This window comes from Accipiter gentilis, chromosome 6 (genome assembly GCF_929443795.1).
Source record: "Accipiter gentilis chromosome 6, bAccGen1.1, whole genome shotgun sequence".
Lineage (NCBI taxonomy): Eukaryota > Metazoa > Chordata > Aves > Accipitriformes > Accipitridae > Astur > Astur gentilis.
In genome coordinates, this window is record NC_064885.1 from 33933959 (window position 1) to 33952881 (window position 18923).

Genomic DNA, 18923 nt, shown 5'->3' on the forward strand with positions numbered 1-18923 from the left:
TGTTGGGGACTTGCAGTGCAAGAGCCTGGGCCATGCTCTGGGCCTGTGCCAGCGTGCCTTCGGCTTGCTTTTGTTGCTTCCCCAGCCCTGGGCTGCCTGGGTGTTAGTAGGTAAAAAGGACAATGTTTTTGTTTCCTGCAGCGCCACTGCTGGACTCCAGATGCTGCTGCAGCTCCCTGGGGAAAGGAGGGTGCTCTGGGCATTCCCCCTGGGGCTGGCTCGCCAAAACCTGCAGCTGGGCTACCCTGTCCAGCCTTCTGCAGGCCTGGCTCCTCTAAAGTGAGCCTTGGTGGCTTTTCCTTGTGAAGCAGCTGATGGAAAAAGAAAAAAAAAAAAAATTAGGGTTTTTTTTTTTCCCTTTTGGCTTGGCCTTTGGAGGCTGGGGGCAAGGAGCGGGTGCTGGGCCTGGTCCCTGAAGGCACAAGCGACTGCTGCAGCAGCTGCGAGTGTCCCTTGGCTCAAGGCCCGCTGCCCGTGCTCCGTGAGCCGAGGGCTGTGCTGAGCCCGTACACGGCCCCGGCTGGCTTATTCCGAGTCCCTTAACCGAAAAAACCCACCACCCAGCCACCGTGTGGTGACGGTGGTTGGAGAGCCCAAACTCTTATTTTGCTGCTTTAAGAGGAGGGATGAGGAAACCCAGCCCCAACGCCTCACCCGTCCTCCTCCGCTGCGGGGAAGGCCGGCCCCGGGGCACCTCGCCCGCCCGCTGGGTGCCGAGGGGCTGCGCTCCCCGCCCGCCGTGGCCCCGGCCCCGGCCCCGGTAGCGGGCGGCCGCACGTGCCAGCGGGCTGGCCCCGCCCCGCCCCAGACTCCACTTCCCAACGGCCCCCGCGCGCATGGCGGCCGCCCGCCTCCTTCCCGGCGGCCCCCGCGCGCGCGCCGTCCCTTCCGCCTCTGCCGCGGTGCCGGGCTCCGTGCGGCGGCACCGGGCCGCGCCGCGGCCGGGCCCCGCTCCGGCTCCGGCTCCGGCTCCGCCATGGCGTCCTGCGCCGACATCCTCCGCAGCGAGTTCCCCGACCTGGACGGCGAGGTCTTCGCTTACGTGACGGGTGAGCGGCGCCCGCCTCCCCGCGGCTCGGCCTCCCGCCCCGCCGCGTGTCGCGACACTGCCCCGCTGTCGCGACAGCCCGGCCGGGGAGGGGAGGGGAGGGGTGGGGGAGGGCGAGCGGGCGGCTGCCGCCACCTGTCGGCCGCGGCGCGACACGCGGCCGCCCGTCGCGACAGCGCCGTCGCCGTGTGCCCGCAGGGATCCTGCACGGCAGCGGGGCGGACTTCGAGTCGGTGGACGAGCTGGTGGAGGCGGTGGGGGAGCTGCTGCGGGAGGTGTCGCGGGACGCCAAGGACGACGGCGCCATCCGGGAGATCTGCCAGCGCCTCTTCAACACCCTGCAGCTGTAAGGGTCGCCCTGGCCCCCGCCCTCGCACCCTCCTCCTCACCACCCTCCTCCTCGTCCTCCTCCTCCTCACCACCCTCCTCCTCACCACCCTCCTCCTCGTCCTCCTCCTCCTCACCACCCTCCTCCTCGTCCTCCTCTCGCAGGGACGAGGGCCGGGCCCAGCGCTGCAGCCAGGTGCTGCTGGACGCCCCCATCCAGCTCTCCCAGATCACCGATGGATACGGTGAGTGGGGACCCCCAGCCACGCGTGTCACCCCCGCGGCTCCCGCCCTCTCTCACCAAGGTGCCGGCAGCGGGGACGGGCTCGGGGCGTTGAGCGTGCGGGCGCCTGACCTTGGGGAGCGGTTCCCCCCGCCCGCGGGCGCCTCGGGCTCCCCCTCACGGGTCCACACACACACACGCACCCCTACACACGCTTCTCTTCCTGCTGCTGAGCCGGGGCCGGCAGCACCTGGCTGCCTGCAGGCTAAGCTGGGGTGGCGGGAGAAGAGCCACCCTTCAGTCCCCTCGTCCTGCTGGGAGAGGGAACGGTCGAGCCTGGTCATGGGCATACGGCAGTGCTTTGTGGACCCTCCCTGGAGCACCTGCTCACCGACCCAACCGTCTCGTTGCAGCAGATGCCAGCGTGGACCTGCTGCCGGGGCTGTTGCTGAAGAGAGGCCAGACCTCGGTAAGTGGGGGGCCGTGTGCTCGTTCGTAAGCCGGCAGACCCGGTGGGAGCAACTGATACGTGGGGCTGCGGGTGCCCTGCCCTGCTCCGGTCATCTCGGCCTCGGAAAGTAGCTGGGACAGGCAGCCGTCCTGGTTAGGGACAGAGTAAGCTCCTCCTTGTCAGGTTCACTGTAATTTGGGAAACTCTTGACCTGGGTTTGGTAAAGAAGCTCAACAGGAGTTAACGGCTTATTAATTTGACAAGATCTATTTTCCTGTCATTTCTCAATGAATTTCAAAGCGTGGGTGACACAGTGGTGGTGCTCAGAGTGCAGCTTCTCTGACTTTCACGAGGACCTTTGGATTCTACAGCAAGGCCTTTGAGAAAATAGGATGTACTGGGATGACATCACGCCATATTCAATGAAAGAGAAAATCCTGGCTAATGGTTAGATGCTGGAATGTTACAGGTGGGGAGTTAGCAGGGAGCAGCTGTTTTCCAGGAAGCTGCTGCGGGGAGGTCGTGAGCCCAGCTTTAGAAATGGCTGTGGATTGTCATGGTTTGAGAGATAAGAGCAGGAGCAGGAAAGTTGGGAGGCAGTTACTCTCCGTGACCTGAGGAAAATGGGAACGTCTTTACCGATGAAATGTGTGGCTGCTCAGGAGCGACCTGGCTTGCCCTCTGCGTTGGATGTGCCAGAGTTTGAATACGGGTGAGGTGCAGTTGTGCATCTGCAAAACAAGGATGGCGGTAGCTGTACAGGGTGGGCAGTCACTCTATCAGGCTGGTCTCTTACAGAGCTCTCCTTTTGTGGGGTAACATGTTGAGGACGAGAACCCCTCACTTAGAGTCTGAGACCTAACGTGATCCCCACGTGTCTGAATGGGAGTCTTAAGTGAAAGCTGGCAGCTGTTGCTGGTTTTGGCACCAGAGTTGTTGCTGCTGGGTTCACTCTCTGGCTCTCGTGTCCACAACTCAAAAAGGATCTTCAGAAAAATTGGAGACGGTTCAGAGAAGGCCTCGGGAGGCCTCTCAGGTTTTGGAGGACATGTCTTACTGGGAGATTCAGGGAGCTTGTTATAGTTTACAGAGTGACTCAATCTGTCTGTAGGTACAGGGTCACAGCTCCAGTAACAAGACACTCTTCAGTCTAACATGCAGGTCTGTAACATGCTTCGGTGGCTGCAGAGTTGCCTAGAAATATCTAGGAGTGTTCTTGGTCAGCCACAAATATTTGACTTGACGCAGGAATAAGCTGGAGTGGGCTGAGAGCCTGGCCAAGACCAGAGGCCAGGTTAAAATGCTTGGCTCGTTCTTGCCTTCAGGTTTAATTAAATGCTTTTTGTCTCTGTTGTGATTGATCCACTGTGTAAGCTGAGTTTGTTCCAAACTGGCTAAAGTTTAACGTGTCAGGAAGGGAAGCGCCTCATGGTCCAGGGCGAGGGTGGGCACAGGGTGTAGCGGAGGCACTGGTATAGCTGGTTGCTGCTGATGAAGTGACTTGGCTGACCCCGGTCCATGGAACTACAAAAACTGGCTGTGCATTAGGGTCAGCCAAACCCTTTGCCTTGCTAAGGCAAACTGTTGTGTATGAGCAGTTGATTTAGGACTTCATTCCTGAAGTGACTTCCTGGCCTGATTAGCTTCCTCAAAATGTGCTTGAATCTGTCCCAGTTCTTCTGTCCTACCTCCCTCCTGCCCTCCCTCCCTTCCTTCCAGGCATGAGGGGTTGATTGAGCTCTTTTCTCCTGGTGTTGGGCTTTTGGGGCTTTTGCTGAAGATGCTCTCTCTTCTTTAAACTCTCTGTTTCGTGCCCCAGATGGTGAATGCCAAGAAACTGGAGAAGGCGGAAGCCAGGCTGAAAGCCAAGCAGGACAAGAGAATGGAGCGGGATTCCCTGAAGTCATCTGGTCCTCTGTGAGCATGGAGGGTGCCTCGAAGATCCCCATCCTGTTCTGCTGAGCTTGGCTGGGATCTGACTGTACCGGAGCTTTCCTGTTGAGCCCCCTTCTCTGTCTTCTGCGTGCCCGCAGGGTTCTTGAGGAGGCATCTGCCAGCCAAGCTGCCAGCAAGAAGGAGACTCGCATGGAGTCATCAGGCAAGAACAAGTCATATGATGTGCGCATCGAGAACTTCGATGTGTCCTTCGGTGAGCGGTGAGTGCAGGTTGGGAGGTGGGACAGATTCTGGCGGAGGTTTTGGACCATGGGGGATTGAGACTGGATTGGAGAGTGGTTGAGAAATTACGGAGGGCATGGGAAAGATCAGAAAGCAAGGTGGGCACCTGACCCTGTTGGCTTTGGGCAGGAGAAGTCTGTGATGGTTGCTTGGCTCCAGCACAGCCTGAAGTACGCTGGGGGCAGGTGGCTGCTGGTTTTCTCCCTCTCCATGGGGCAGTCTGACTGGGTACCTGCCTGCCTGTCTGGTCTCTTGCTTTAGTGTCCTACTGGCGGGAGCAGACCTGAACCTGGCGTTTGGACGGCGGTACGGACTGGTGGGCAGGAACGGGCTGGGGAAGACCACGCTGCTGAAGATGATCGCCAGCCGGAGCCTGCGCATCCCCTCGCACATCAGCATCCTCCACGTGGAGCAGGAGGTGGCAGGGGACGAGACGCCGGCGCTGCAAAGTGTGCTGGAGTGCGACACCACTCGTGAGAGCCTGCTGCGGGAGGAGAGGGATCTGACGGCTAAGGTTAATGCTGGCAGGTAAGATGTTGCTACTGGGTTTCCAGCCCTTCTATGGCCTCTTGACCACGAGGTCTTGTTCTGAGGTCTCTCCTTTCAAATGAAGGGCTCCGGCAAGGCTGGGCTGCATCTTGCCCACCTTAGTCCTGCTTGGGGAGATCAGCCTCCTCCCCTAGCACTCAAACCCTCACCCTGGTCAGTCCCACACACTCCTCTTTGTCCTGCCCCAGGGGAGAAGGGACGGAAGGTGCCAGGCTGTCGGAGATCTACGCAAAGCTGGAGGAGATTGAGGCAGACAAGGCCCCAGCGAGGTGAGACAGCCCTGTAGGCACCACTATCCGTTGACATGGCCAGAGCTGGGCAGTGGTTTGGGGCGTGGACGGGTGATGCTGTGGTGCTGCGATCCACCATGTGGGGACAGGGGCCTCTGCTGCTCTTCTTGTCTCTTCTGTCAAGCTCTGCCGGGTTAGGAGTAGTCGAGCTTCCCCACGAAGCTGGAGGGATTGTTTTTTGCCCCAAATGGCTTGCATTGTTGCTGCTGCACTTCTCGGACCTCCCTAGGTTCCCGGTGTCTGGGGAACATTTCTGGGATGTTGGTGGTAGTGACTCTCTTCCTGTCTAAAGAGCTGAAAACTTCTTGCAAATCTCCTGGGAGTTCATGTGGATGCTTTGCCTTGCTGGGCTGCATTTCCCAGCCAAGTGCTGCTCTTAGGTGTGCAGGAAGTTTTCCTGCGCCAGAATGGCTTTAAACTGTGCAGCAGAGTCCCCTTGATGGCCATGGGTCCGACACCTCAGACTGCGCTCTGCCATTGGATGCTGTAGCTGGATTCCAGTTCTCTCCCCTTTTCCCCAGGGCATCCGTCATTCTTGCTGGGCTGGGCTTTAATGCAAAGATGCAGCAACAGACAACCAAGTAAGTTGCCAAGCCCTGGGCATCGAGACAGAAATGGGTCTCGGGAGGTGTTGTTCCTAGCGAGCCCCCAGGCACTGCTGTGGCTGTAAGGGCGGGAAGCACTGTGGGAGAGCAAATGTCTATTCCTACCCAGCTGATGTGGTCTCCTGCCCTGGGGGTGCCAAGCCACCTGCCTGCTGGACCACGGATCTTGTGCTGTGCCCAAGATCTCTGCAAGGACAAGCTGTCTCTGGGTGACAGCAGAGCCGAAAGGGCCACAGGGGAGCGGGGAGCCTGGCAGGCAGGCAAACACAGAGTTGCTCTGCGTTAAACAGTAAACCCTCACTGCAACCTCTTCTCTCCTCAGAGAGTTTTCCGGAGGCTGGAGAATGAGACTGGCCTTAGCCAGAGCCCTGTTTGCCAGGTTGGTGTCCAGACCTTCATGCTATGGGGTTAACCCTCCTTGCCGTCTGTGCTGCGAGGTGCAGGGGTGCTGCCTAGGGGTCCTTTCAACGGAGTTTCTGGGGTTGGGAAGGGTTGGAGGCATCACAGCTCTGTGCATGTGATGAAACGCGCTCTGCACTGACCCTGTGCTCTTTTTGCTTTTGATACTCATGTCTTGTTTTTCCTAGGCCAGATCTCCTTCTGCTGGATGGTAAGTTGATACTGCGAGTCCCCTTCGACACCACTGCTGGGCCTGCCTGTGCCCTTGCTGGGCTTGGGAACGTGCCGTGGCCTTTAGCTGCCTGCTCAAAATAGCCCTGTGTGACGGGGCTGGAGTGGCGGGGCTGTCGGTGCTCCCCTGGCACGGTGGGCAGTGCTGGCTGTGATGTGGGGAAGTCTGCTTGGGCAGCCACTTTTGCTGCGCTCAGCAGAGCTCTGCCCCGTGCCCCAGCCGGGTGGTCTGCGTGTCATCCTGCCCCAAGCAGTCCCTTTCCCTCGCCTGTCCTTGTGATGCACCCTGGCTACCAGCCTGCACTGGGGGGAGTCCCTTCACCACAGGGGGTAATCCTGGGGCTAGGAGGTGCCCACCCTGGGTGGAGGGTCTGGACGAGATGCTGCTGCTGGGCGTCAGGGTCTGGGTACTGGTATGGAGTGGGGGGAGTGTCCCTGGCTGAGCCTTGGACCCCTGTGCCCATACCCCATCACACCCTACATGTGTGAGTCCCCTGAGCTGGGGGAGGAAGGTCCCCCACGCAGGGTCTCTTCCTCCACAACACTGATCGCTAGCCTTTCCTGTGTAAAAAAGCGTAATCCAGCCATCCTCATCCCTCCTGACCTCGGTGCCTCTCTCCCTTCCCTCAGAGCCAACGAACATGCTGGACGTGAGGGCCATTTTGTGGCTGGAGACCTACCTGCAGGTAGGGGGTGGCGGGAGGCCCAAGACAGAGTGAGGGCAAGTGTTGGAGATGTCCTCCAGGCTGGTGTCTCACCTCGCTGGGTGGTGGGGCTAAGCCCTGCGCTCTGGCTTGATGATGCTCAGGCCTCCCTCTCGCTGTCTCCTCCAGACCTGGCAGTCGACCATCCTCGTGGTGTCCCATGACAGGAATTTCCTGAACGCGGTGGCCACGGACATCATCCACCTGCACTCACAGCGGCTGGACACGTACCGCGGGGACTTTGAGAACTTCATGAAGATCAAGGAGGAGCGGCTGAAGAACCAGCAGCGAGAGTACGAAGCCCAGCAGCAGTACCGTGAACACATCCAGGTACTGGGAGAAGCCAGTAGTGCTGGGGCACTCTTCTCCCAGCCGTGTCCCTTTCTCCATGTTTCTAGACCTGTGGATGTGTGTCCTGGTTTCAGCTGGGATAGAGTTAATTGTCTTCCTAGTAGCTGGTACAGTGCTATGTTTTTGAGTTAGGTATGACAAGAATGTTGATAACACACTGATGTTTACAGTTGTTGCTAATAGTGTTTAGTCTAAAGTCAAGGATTTTTCAGCTTCTGATGCCCAGCCAGCAAGAAGGCTGGAGGGGCACAAGAAGTTGGGAGGGGACACAGCCAGGGCAGCTGACACAAACTGGCCAAAGGGGGATTCCATACCATGTGAAGTCACGTCTAGTATATAAACTAGACGTTTATATACTGGGGGGGTGGGGGGATTGCCGCTTGGGGTCTATCTGGCCATCGATCGGGGGATGGTGATCAATTGCACTGTGCATCATTTGTACGTTCCAATCCTTTTATTATTACTGTTGTCATTTTATTAGTGTTATCATTTTTAGTTTCTTCTTTTCTGCTCTATTAAACCGTTCTTATCTCAACCCACGAGTTTTACTTGTTTTCCTGATTTTCTCCCCCATCCCACTGGGTGGGGCGGGCGGGAAGGGAGTGAGCAGCTGCATGTTGCTTAGTTGCTGGCTGCGGTTAAACCACGACAATGTGGCTGTATTGTTGCAGGAGGTTTGGCAGCAGAGTGGAGTGGCTGGGACTGAAGGGGACCTAGGGCTCTCTGATGCTTTTCTCCCTTGTAGGTTTTCATCGACCGCTTTCGCTACAACGCCAACCGGGCGTCCCAAGTGCAGAGCAAGCTCAAGCTGTTGGAGAAACTGTGAGTGCCTGTCCTGCTCCTCTCTGGAGGTGGGGAAGGGGCAGCGCTCGTGGCAAGAAACAGAGGTTCCCAGGGTGCCTGGGAGATAGGGGGGTGCTTTGGGCGTTGGGTGCTCTGTTCTTTCTAGTCCAGAGGCTTTGGCTAGGATGAGGTGTCACAGAGCTGAAGACTCTCTCTGGGCTTCTGGTGTGGGATCAGACCCCCAGTGCAAGGCACCTTGGTTACGTGTCTCCTCTCCTTGCAGGCCAGAGCTGAAACCTGTGGACAAGGAGTCTGAGGTGATCATGAAGTAAGTGTTCCCTGAGCCCTTGCTTGGAGGGCACCTGGCTCCATTTCTGACGTGAGCTCCTCCTGGGTCCTGTCCCAGCTGTGGGACAACCACCCCTTCCTGAGGGCCAGCCTTACTCTGACAGGGAGCCCAGACAGGCCCCTGTGTTCAGGCTGGGTTCCCTCCTGGGGACAAGGCTGCAGATGAGTGTCCCCTTCTTGTGACCATCCTTCCCAGAGGCCCCGCATGGTAGGGAGCCCCCCCTTGCCACCTGGGGGTTGCAGAGGTTGTCCCGGGCGGGGTGGGCTGGGAGCAGGGTCTTTGAAGTTCCTGGGCATCTCTCACCTCTTCCTGCCTTCCCAGGTTCCCTGATGGCTTTGAGAAGTTCTCCCCCCCAATTCTGCAGCTAGACGAAGTAGACTTCTATTATGACCCAAGTCACTACATCTTTCGTTCCCTCTCCGTCTCTGCTGACCTGGAGTCCCGCATCTGTGTGGTATGTGGGATTGCAGAGTAGCGGTGGCTATGAGGGGCCTTGGGAGGGCCAGCTTTGATATTAGGTCAGGTTGCTCAGGTCCTTGTCAAGTTGAATTCTGGATATCTCCAGAGAGGGCTATTTGTCCCATTCCTCTGGGTCCCACTGCAGCATTTGATCATCCTCATTTTGAGGAACATGAGAACATTTTTCCTAATACCAGTTAGAATTTGTGACTTATGCCTGTTGTCCATCACGCTTTCACCAGAGCGCCTCTAAGAGACTGGGTCCGTCTTCTCTGTAACTTCCTGTTAGCTGACAACAGCAGTGTGTAGTGGGGGCTTCTGCTACATTGAATGGGGCAGCAGAGAGACTCTTACATGCTCGCAAATGAGGCTGGGACCCAGTAGTCCTTAGGCTTGGGGGTTGGGGAGGGAACATCTTCTCGCATTCTGCCTGTGCTGCTTGTCCGTGATAGAAATGCAGCTTCCAGGTAGCTGTACTCACTGGTAAGACTCTCAACCTGCCCCCCTCCGCTGCATGATCATCCAAGAGAGTGGAAATTCCCTGATCACTGCCCCCCCGCCGCCCCCCCCCCCCGATGTACCTTCATGGGTTTTACATTTTCCAATGCTGCTGCTGCTTCTCTAGGTTGGGGAAAACGGAGCTGGCAAGTCGACCATGCTAAAGATCTTAATGGGGGAGCTGGCACCAGTCAGAGGGATCAGACATGCTCACAGGTACCTGGTAGGAAGGGCTGGGGGACTGGGAGGAATGGTGCAGCTGGAGGGCTTCTGGGCTGTGCTTTGGAGTGATGGCTGCCCAAGTGACGGGGATGGGTCCTGCACACCCACGCATATGCCCCCCTTCCTGTAGCTGCAGCTGCAAGCACCGTGGTTGCAGGGCCTGGTACCAGCTCCCGATCCTCCTTCTTGTTCTGCAGAAACCTCAAGATCGGTTATTTCAGCCAGCACCACGTGGATCAACTGGACTTGAACATCAGTGCTGTAGAGTTACTGGCAAGAAAGTTCCCAGGTGAGTTCTGAAGATCCCAGGAGATCAGGGCGATTGAGGTGTCCTTTGCCATGCACAAAGCACCACTGATTTGTTCCGTGGCCCTGGGCAGAAGGCTCTGTCACGTCAGTGCTTAAGGGACACTGCCTGCTCTGGTTTAACTCCCCACATCCATCCAAGTTCAGGACACCAGCTATGAGAAGCAGGGGTAGCTGGCAGGCTGCAGACCTCAGGCTGCGGCTGCACCGTGGCCGGGTTTTGGGGGCAGATGACCCACTTTCCTGCTGGGCACAGAACGAGCACCGGCTCCCCCTTTCCCAGCTGCCAAAACCTCTGGCTCCCTTCTCTACCACTTGACATTACGTGACGCGGTGACAGGGAATTGGGGGCAGTGTCACTTCTGGAGTCAGTCACCAGCCCTGCAGCCACTGTCCTGGTTGCGTCAGTCAGATTTTCCCCGCAAACCCCCTGCTTGGGAGGCAATTACCTGGAAGCAGCTGCTGAATTCCTCCCACACCGTGCTGGTCTGGCACAGGCTGCCCAGTCACAGCGCCCACCGAACTCATGGTGCCGAGGGCCCTGTGTCACGCTGGGTCTGCCATAGCTGTGTTGTGACACGCTCCTGCAGGGAAGACGGAGGAGGAGTACCGGCATCAGCTGGGGAGCTACGGCATCTCGGGAGAGCTGGCTGTGCGTCCCGTGGCCAGCCTGTCTGGAGGTCAGAAGAGTCGCGTGGCCTTTGCCCAGATGACTATGTCCTGGTAATTTTCTCCCAGATGCTGTTAATTTTTGCATGGCTCCATCCCTGGAGCCTGCTTCACCAGGAGGAAGGTGGGCACCCAGGGACTTTGTGCTGCCCCACGGAAGCCTTGGGACTTTAGTGGGGAGGGAGGTTGTCATCCTGGGCGGGACTGTGTGGAAGGAGGCGGGTGGCTTTCTCCTACTGCTTTGGGCTCACTGGGATGAGAGGTGTCCCTGGAGCTGGGTGATGCTGATCTTGGGGCCAGGCATATGCCGACGACTATGGCTCTAAGTGGCTAAAGCAGCCGCCTGTTGGAGGTCGCTGCAGTAGGATGGGGTGTGGACCCAGCCCAGGCCCGTTCCAGTGCATGCTCAGAGCTGTCATCTCTTCCAGTCCAAACTTCTATATCCTGGATGAACCGACAAATCACCTGGACATGGAGACCATCGAGGCACTGGCAAAGGCACTGAATAAGTTCCGGGTAAGGTTCCCTCAACAAGATGTCCCATTTTTCCAATGCTTCCTGCAGCCTCCAGCTCCAGTTACTTGGTATCATTGCCAGAGGTGGGTGGTCAAATACCAGTAGTGGCTTCAAGTCCAGGACAGAATTTGGGAAGTCAGTCACATTTCTGCCTTAGCCGTCTGTCCTGGTGGTTTGTTTTCACTTGCTGGCTTTGTCTAGGGGTTGCTGAGAGAGGCAACAGCAGACCAGAGAGCACCTTGTCCCCCATCTTGACCAGTGGTCTACACCCTGTGGCTTCTCGCGTGCTGCATGTGGCACTCGGCCCTGCCTTGGGCTGCTGCGATCAGCCTGGTTCTCACTGGTTTATAGTTTCTCAGGTTGGGGCAGTTTTCCTGTGAAAGACAAGCTTAACTGAGGTTGCTCGGGGCCTTGCCCAGCCACCTTTTGACTGTCATTGACTCCGCCTGGAATCTCCATCCTTGAAGTTGTCAGAGACCTGGAGAGGCAGTAACAAACCCTGCACTTGCCTTCCAGGAGGGGAGGCTAAATACCTTACTGCTGGACATGCCTCCTCCGTACGTGGTCTTGTCTGTCCCCCTGAAGGAAGGAAAGGCTGGGATTAGGTGCCTGCCAGCGGAATATTGTTCAGTTTTCCCTGGAGCGGATGGAAACCTGAAGTCCTGGGCACAGGCTGGACAGGGGTGCAGGATCTCCACGTCACCAGCGCTGGGCCCTAGGTTGTGCTCCACTAAGTTCCCTTTTTTTTCCTTCCTTGTGCATTGGCAGGGTGGTGTAATTCTGGTGTCCCACGACGAGCGCTTCATCCGCCTGGTGTGCCAGGAGCTGTGGGTGTGCGAGAACGCCACCGTGACCCGCATCGAGGGTGGCTTCGACCAGTACAGAGACATCCTGAAGGAGCAGTTCCGGAAGGAGGGTTTCCTATAAGGGAGGCGGGAGCCGGACTGCGCCGGGGGCTGGAGCTTGAAGCTCGGCCGCCTCGGCATCCATCCCAACTGTGCCTGGCAGAGCGCTGAGGAGGCTGCTGCCCGCATGGACCGTCAGCCATGCCATCAAACTGCCACCTGAACTGCTCTCCCCTCCCGGGGCCGGGCGGAAGGACAGCGAGGGAGCAGGAGCCCGGTGCTGCTTGTGGCCGGGGGGCACGCTGGGGGCTCTGCTGCTGGCCGAGGCTGTGCCCGGCGCTGGGCCCCCTGAAAAGGCTGTGCCTGGAGCTGCTGCTTTGCCGAGAGGAGGGAAGGGGGTGTTGTGCCCCGACACCCCCCCCCGCCCGGGTTTAACTCCATGCTCTGGAGGGCAGGAGAGGAGCTGTTCTCCATGTTCCTTTGCTTCCCCCTCTGCCTTTTTTTTTTTTCTCTCTTTTTTTGTTTAACTGGCTGAACACTAGTCGGGCTCCATCACATGCCACCATCCCCTCTGCCACCCTGGAGGGAAACGAGGCCTTTGCTGCTAAAAGTAACCCCTGCCTCTTCCCCCAGCCCCTGAAAACTGGGGCTCGCTTGGTCTGTCCTGCCCAGGGGCTTGCATTCCTAGTGCAGAGGGAGCCGGAGCCCGGCTCTGCCCGGGCCCAGCTCCCTGCTCCCTTCCCCACGCTGCTGCCGCCGCTGCCTCACCTCGCTGCCTGCCTTTCCTTTCAAACCGGCCCTGGGGTGGGCTGCCCGGGGGTGGGCTGCCCGGCACCCCTCCCTGCCCGCCTGCGCAGAGGTTGCAGTGTAAATAAACCCAGGACGCAGTGGGTGCAGCGCTCTCCTTTCCTTGGGGGGGGCTTGAATTTTGGGGGGGGGGGGGGGGGGGGAAGGCAGGTTGTCCTTCTGGAGTCTGGGCATAAGGCTGCTCGGGGGGAGATGGTTTCTAGTTGGGTCTCCCCAAATTAAATGACTCCTCAGGGGTGGGGGGGGAGGCTGGTGCCTGGGGGTGGGCTCTTGGGGGGGGGGGGCACGGAGCCGGGGCGAGGCCGGGGTTGGGTGTCAGCTCTGGCGGGCGCTGGATCCGGTTGTGGTTTGGGGGCTGCGGAAAACCGGGGCTGGGGGTGGGCGGCAGGAGGAGGCAGAGCTGGGGGGCCCCCTGGCAGCACGGGGAAAAAGGGGGGGGGGGGGGGGCGGTGCTGGGGCACCGGTGCGCCTCGGCGGCTGGGGGTGCCCGGCGGTGTGCCGGTGCCGGCGGGACCCGGCGTCCCGGGGGTGCGCGAAGCAGGACGTGCGAAGCAGCCCGGCGCCGGTAGAGGCGGACACCGCCCCCCCCCCGCCCCCCCCGCCCAGCGCTGTCCCCGCGCACCCCTCCCACCGGGGCGGCCGGCGCGAGGCCCCGCCCCCGCCTTCCCCGCCACCAGGTGGTCCCGCCCCTGCGGCCGGGGCGGCGCTCGAGCCTCGCTCGGACCGGCGGCGGGCACCCACCGCACCGGGCAGGGCAGGGCAGGGCAGGGCAGGGCGGGCCCGGCGGGCGGCATGAGCGCCGGTGGGGAGGCGGCAGGTGAGGGGCGCGGGGTCGCCGCCCCCGGAGGACCGTTCCCCCGTGGCGGGCCGCGATCGGCGGGGAGCAGCCCCGTGCCCAGCCCCGGATCCCCTGTGCCGGAGGAGGTGAGCGGGACGGCGGGGACGGGGGTGGGGGGAGACGGGACGGGGCTGTTTGCGGGTGCCTGGGGGTGCGGGGCTGCCACGGGATGCGGGGGTGCCCGCGGGGGAGGGGGGGGGGTGGGCGGGCTCGTGTGTCTGTGTGTGAGCGGAGGGGAGGGGGGGGGGGCTCCTCTGTGTGCACGCGGCGGGGGGGTCGCGTGTGTATGTGTGCGCGCTGGGGGGGGGGGGGGGTCGTGTGTGTGTGTGTGCGCTGGGGGGGGGTCGTGTGTCGAGGAGGGCTCTGCGGGAGAGCGCTCTGTGCCGGGGGGGGGGGGGGTGTTGTGCCTGAGGGAGGCTTGGGAGGGTTGGGGGGGCGCTGTGTGTTGTGCGTGTGTGTGCACGGGGGTGGGGGGGCTCTGTGTGTGCGTGTGTGTACGGGGGGGGGGGGGGGGGGCTCTGTGTGTGTGTCTGTGTGTACGGGGGGGGTTCTGTGTGTCTGGGGGACGACGACTCTGTGTGTGTCTGTGTGTACGGGGGGGGGGGTGTCTGTGTGTGTCTATGTACGGGGGGGGGGTCTATGTGTGCGAGGAGCTCTCGGGGACGCCTGTGGGTGCGTGCGGGGGATGGTGCCCGGGGCGTGGAGGGAAGGGGGGGGGGGGGGGGTGCGGCCGCGGCACACGCGGGGTCCGTGGGGGTGCGGCGGCGCGGCCGGGGACCTGCGTGGCCGGGTTGTGCCGCGGCGTGTGCGTGCCGGGGCGGGCCCGGGGCTGGGGGCTTGCGGGGGTGCTGGGGTGTGGGTGAACGGGGGAGGGGAGGGGGGGCTGTTGTGTGCCGGTTCCGGGGGTGGGGTGTCCCGCGGCGGTGCGTGTAGGGGTGTCGTTCGGGCGGGGGGGGGGGGGGGGGTGTCTGTGTGCGGGGGTGGGGTCGCCCACACCCCCCCCCGCACCCCCCCCCCCCCCCCGGCGGCCGGTCGGGGCAGGACCGGGAGCGCGGCGCCATCTTGGGAGCCATCAGGTGCCCGGCGCGGGGACGGGCGGCGGCGGGGGAGGTCCGGGGGGGCCGTCCCCTCCCCTGCCCGGCGGGGCCCGGCCGCGGCCGCCTTCCCGCGGAGGGAGCTGTGCAGCCCGGCCCTGGGGTCTCCCCTCGGTCTTCGGAGTCGGGGGGGGGGGGGGGGGGGGAGTCTGCTGCTCTGCCCCGGGCTTGGGGGGGGGCGGGGGGCGCGGGGCTGGCTCTGCCGCGGGCTCCCGGCCCTTCCCGGCGGTCCCGCAACCAGGGCCGTGGGTTCCCGGCGTTCCGTCGGCGGGACCTTGTCCCGAGCGGCGCCGGGGTCTTCTGGCTGACCGGGGGAGCAACCGGGGAAGCCCAAATCACCGGGCGCCCTCCCAGCCCCGGCGCCTTCTCCCTCTGGCCTTGAGTCAGCCGGCTGCGGGCGGACATCCCCGGCACCGGGGCTCCCGAGCCTCTGACTCACACTCTGCCGGGCGGCTGCTGTGCTTTCTGGGTGTCCCGTCGTGTCGTCACAGTGTGTGTCTCGTCCCTGTCCCCGGTGTCCCCCGTCTGTCTGTGTGTCATCCCCCCCCCCCCCCCCGTGCAGCGATCTGGATTTTAAAGGGAAGGGCTGCATCTGTCAAGCCAGATGATGCAGATGGGTTACGGGAAGGATGGGTTTTCGGGTGACCTAAATATTATGTGCTTGTATAATTGCCTGGCAGTCCGGGGCTGCCTGCCGGGGTCGGCTGTGGTATTCGGCTCAGGTAGGGGTATCCGGGGAGTTTAATGGACACGTGGCGTTTGTTGCAGCCGTTGCAGAAACGACAGAGGACTGTGGAGGATTTCAACCAGTTCTGCACCTTCGTTTTGGCCTACGCAGGCTACATCCCCTACCCTGAAGAGGTAAGTGGGCTTGCGGGGTGTTCCTCTACAAAAAGACTGCTTCTTCTGGGCTCCCTGCTGTGTGCAGAGTCTCAGCTCCTAATTCTTCTCCTGGAGAGTCGTTCTCTGTCCCCAGCCCCTTCCTCCTTACCCTGAATGTCTGCGCTGTGGTCTCCCGTGCTAGTCCTGCGTCTCCCTCTCTTGCAGAATGAGCCCTGGACTCATGGAGGCAGCATGAGTCCCCAGAACAGCACGGGGAGCACTCAGGACAGCGATAGCTGGGCCTCATCCCACTCCTCCGACTGCCATGTCCTGACGGATGACGGGAGGAGCAGGAATGCCGTGGCCAGGGGGGCTGTGGACAACAGCCTGCTCATGAGCTGCCCTGCCTTCCCCACCGGCTTCTACGATGTCCGGCCCCAGCAAACCAAACGGAAGAAACCACCGGCAAAGAAACTCATTTTGGAGCAGGAGGTGGAGAAGAGGGTGCCGCTGAGCGCTGGGAAGGGCTTTGGGGCAGAGCAGGACAGGGTGAAGGAGCTGGCTGCGCTGGAGGGACAGCTGCCTCCCGTGAAAGAGCAACTCTTGGAGCCTTCCCTCAACTCGGCTGGGGACCCTCAGCCCAACTCCCTCCTGGAGGAGCTGATGAAGGAGGAGAAGGACTGGATGCATGGAGCGCAGGGGACCGAGAAGCCAGCAGGAGATGATCCTCAGCTAAAGGAGCACGACCCCTGCTCTGGAGGGAGGAAAAGCCCCAGTTCTTGCAGTACCTTGGACCAAAGTGAAGGGGAAGATGTGAGCAGAGGGAGCTCCCAGCTTAGCGGTGAGTGCCCAAGGGAGCGCAGAGGGCCCTGTTGTGCTGCAGCCGGTGCCAAATATTGTCCCTCCCTCAGCTGGAGCCACCCATGCTGGCTGCAGGAGGGAGGGCTTGTCGATGGCCCAAGCCTCTCCCAGCAAAGGGGAGTAGTACCTTCGGGACCTGGGGGACTGAAGAGCAGAGGGCAGGGACCTGGCCTGCCTTTTGGCAGCTCTGTTCTGCAGAGTGAGCAGTACAGACCTGAAATGTGTCTGAAGTGAGGTGTAGGGCCGCCTTGCTCATCTGGTCTTTATTTTTTTCTCTCTCCGCCCCCCCCCCCCTTTTGTAACTTTAGCAGTTGAGTTCGCGGCAGCGCCCAACACCAAAGCAGAAGGTGAGTGGGGGGGCTGTCCCATTTAACACTAGTGGAACTGGCTAGTCCGGTGACAGCTGGACCTGCAGCTGGTAAGGTGGTTTCTGACCGGTGTCTCTCTCCCTGATCAGACGATGACGCCTGGGATCTGATCACCTGCTTCTGCCTGAAGCCCTTCGCAGGGAGGCCCATGATTGAATGTAACGAATGCGCTACCTGGATCCACCTCTCCTGTGCCAAGATCCGCAAATCCAACGTGCCTGAGGTTTTCATCTGCCAGCGATGCCGTGATGCCAAGCAGGAGATTCGCCGCTCGAACCGAGCTCGGACGGTGCCCCGCAAGCGCTTCTGTGACTGAAGCTCCTCCAGAGTAGGGAGGCCGGGGGTCCCCTTTTTAAACCGAAGACTGTAGCCCGGTTTGGCTAGACAATCAATGCACAGTAATGGCAGGGGAGGGGCTGGGCTGCAGGGCTGGACTGTCCCCCTTGCACTTCTGACTCTGGAAGCTGCCACGCGTGTCCTCCCTGGGTATCGCGTTGGTCATGGAGCTCGGTTACCCCAGAGGTGAGGGGGGAGAGGAGGGTGGTCCAGCCTCACACTGGGTCACTCGGAAACATCTCTGTCCTCGCACGAAGCTGGCTCAGTGCCTTTCCCCTAGGGCAGCCGAGGAGAACCTAGTCCAAGTAGTTTTTCTGTGGTGTGGTGGAAGCTTACACTTATCCCAAGATGTGACTCCCCTTCCTCCTTTTTCCTCACCGTTTTCCTTTCCTTGCCTCAGACCTTCAGCTGGGCTGTGATGGCAAAGCCCCAGTGAGCCAAGTCCTCCTGCAGCAAGTAGGTGCAGCCCAGCTGAGCTCCCTCCACGTAGTGTGCCGCCCTCCAGGGCGAGAGGGGAAGGGACATCGGTCCTGCTCATGCCTGAAGCAGACTGGGGCTCTGCGTCTTGGGGGTACTAGTGGAGCCATCCATCTCTGGCTCATCAGCCTTGTAGGCTGCACAGGGGAGGTCCTTCCCCTGGCCCATGGTGCTCCTGGTTTTGTTTGCTGTGCCCTTGGCCCCAGGATAGTCCTGTTGGGTCAGGAGCAGCAAAGGCATCCTCTAGTAGATGATTACAAAGGCTGTTCTTGCTGAGCAGCCCTCCTTGATTCACGTTCTCCAGTTGCACTGAGGTCTCCTGTGTGAAGGGGCATGGGATTCCTGGTAGGAGACTGAAGTTATCCTCAGAGCTGGCTGTGGCAGGGCTCAGAGCCCTTCGGAAGGGGAGCAGGAGCATGCTCTGGTTAGCTTTTCATGTTTTCCACTTCCAGTTTAAAACAACTGAAGCTTGTACCCTGTGGCCATCTCCTGCCTGCTGCAGGGCTGTCTGGTGGGGCATCTGCTTCAACACCAGCAGCTGGATGTTGAGACCTGAGCACGGATGGAGCCAGGAGCTGGGAGGACCTTGCTTCCCAGCACTCCCTCCATCACAGAAGTTGTGGGTTTTTTTCCTGGACATGTAGAGTGAAATCTAATGACTTGTCAAGAGTGGGCCCTAAGCCCCTTCTGCTATGCAACTGCTGCTCCAGAGACACGGGATGTGCCCTCTCCAGGCCCCTAGTTAAGTTTGGCAGTGGAAGGCTTTTCCCCCTCCGTGTCCCCTGCGTGCAGTGTGTGTGTGTGTGTGATCTCCTGGGGCCCCACGTGCACTAACTGTTGGATCCCACCTTCTCACAGACCCTCCAAAGAGCCTGGCCCATGTGCCTTCTGCACTTTCCCTGGGGGATGTAGACCCCGCTCCTGTCCTGGTGACACTCGGCTCGGCCCCCGGTGTGCCGCTGCCTGCAGTGGGGAGTGGGACAGCCCCCACTTGCCAGTCCCCATCACTATATTTCTAACTGGGTTCTTTCCTACTTGCACATCTGGTTACTGTGGGACCACAGCTGGGGGAGGGTGTGGGGCAGCCCCCTGTCACTCAGCAGCCCCCAGGCTAGTCCCTGTGCCTCTCTCCTCCTGTGGAAAGCCTGGGCCCCAAAAGTGCTTTATGTTTTTATAGTTACTTTGTATTGATATGTAAAATAGCGAATTCTGGTCCTTGCCCTGTGGAGTGTGGCTGGAGTCTTATGTATATAATAAAGTACTTTTGCCATAACGGTGGTGGCTTTGGCATAGTTCAGTGGCCTTGGGTCTCATGTC

The 18923-nt window shown here is 60.5% G+C and overlaps 2 protein-coding genes across 7 annotated transcripts; both read left to right on the forward strand.

Moving 5' to 3' along the window:
• The first annotated feature begins 883 nt into the window (after nt 1-883).
• ABCF3 (ATP binding cassette subfamily F member 3) lies at nt 884-12893 on the forward strand. Of its 4 annotated transcripts, none has more exons than XM_049803059.1 (21): nt 884-1049; nt 1247-1394; nt 1541-1620; nt 2012-2067; nt 3869-3966; nt 4083-4205; nt 4489-4755; nt 4965-5045; nt 5588-5647; nt 5994-6050; nt 6259-6281; nt 6932-6987; nt 7135-7335; nt 8102-8178; nt 8423-8467; nt 8810-8942; nt 9573-9661; nt 9865-9956; nt 10564-10696; nt 11071-11158; nt 11927-12893. In XM_049803059.1, the coding sequence occupies exons 1-21, from the start codon at nt 977-979 to the stop codon at nt 12083-12085; spliced, it is 2139 nt and encodes a 712-aa protein (XP_049659016.1). In that variant the 5' UTR covers nt 884-976; the 3' UTR covers nt 12086-12893. The 4 variants fall into 4 exon arrangements, with proteins under 4 accessions (XP_049659016.1, XP_049659018.1, XP_049659019.1 ...); XM_049803061.1 differs by having other exon boundaries at nt 2015-2067; XM_049803062.1 differs by lacking the exon at nt 5588-5647.
• A 636-nt stretch (nt 12894-13529) lies between these two features.
• Nucleotides 13530-18867, forward strand: LOC126039761 (PHD finger protein 13-like). Of its 3 annotated transcripts, none has more exons than XM_049803364.1 (5): nt 13530-13734; nt 15511-15603; nt 15790-16405; nt 16737-16772; nt 16883-18867. In XM_049803364.1, the coding sequence occupies exons 1-5, from the start codon at nt 13603-13605 to the stop codon at nt 17107-17109; spliced, it is 1104 nt and encodes a 367-aa protein (XP_049659321.1). In that variant the 5' UTR covers nt 13530-13602; the 3' UTR covers nt 17110-18867. The 3 variants fall into 3 exon arrangements, with proteins under 3 accessions (XP_049659321.1, XP_049659320.1, XP_049659322.1); XM_049803363.1 differs by having other exon boundaries at nt 16734-16772; nt 16883-18866; XM_049803365.1 differs by lacking the exon at nt 16737-16772.
• Nucleotides 18868-18923: the final 56 nt, after the last annotated feature.

Coding starts and splice junctions, on each gene's coding strand:
- LOC126039761 (XM_049803363.1), top strand. CDS start 13,603: ATGAGCGCCGGTGGGGAGGCGGCAGGTGAGGGGCGCGGGGTCGCCGCC. Junction 13,735..15,510: donor GATCCCCTGTGCCGGAGGAG/GTGAGCGGGACG, acceptor CGTTTGTTGCAG/CCGTTGCAGAAACGACAGAG. Junction 15,604..15,789: donor ACATCCCCTACCCTGAAGAG/GTAAGTGGGCTT, acceptor CCTCTCTTGCAG/AATGAGCCCTGGACTCATGG.
- ABCF3 (XM_049803059.1), top strand. CDS start 977: ATGGCGTCCTGCGCCGACATCCTCCGCAGCGAGTTCCCCGACCTGGAC. Junction 8,468..8,809: donor GAGTCTGAGGTGATCATGAA/GTAAGTGTTCCC, acceptor CTGCCTTCCCAG/GTTCCCTGATGGCTTTGAGA. Junction 9,957..10,563: donor ACTGGCAAGAAAGTTCCCAG/GTGAGTTCTGAA, acceptor ACGCTCCTGCAG/GGAAGACGGAGGAGGAGTAC.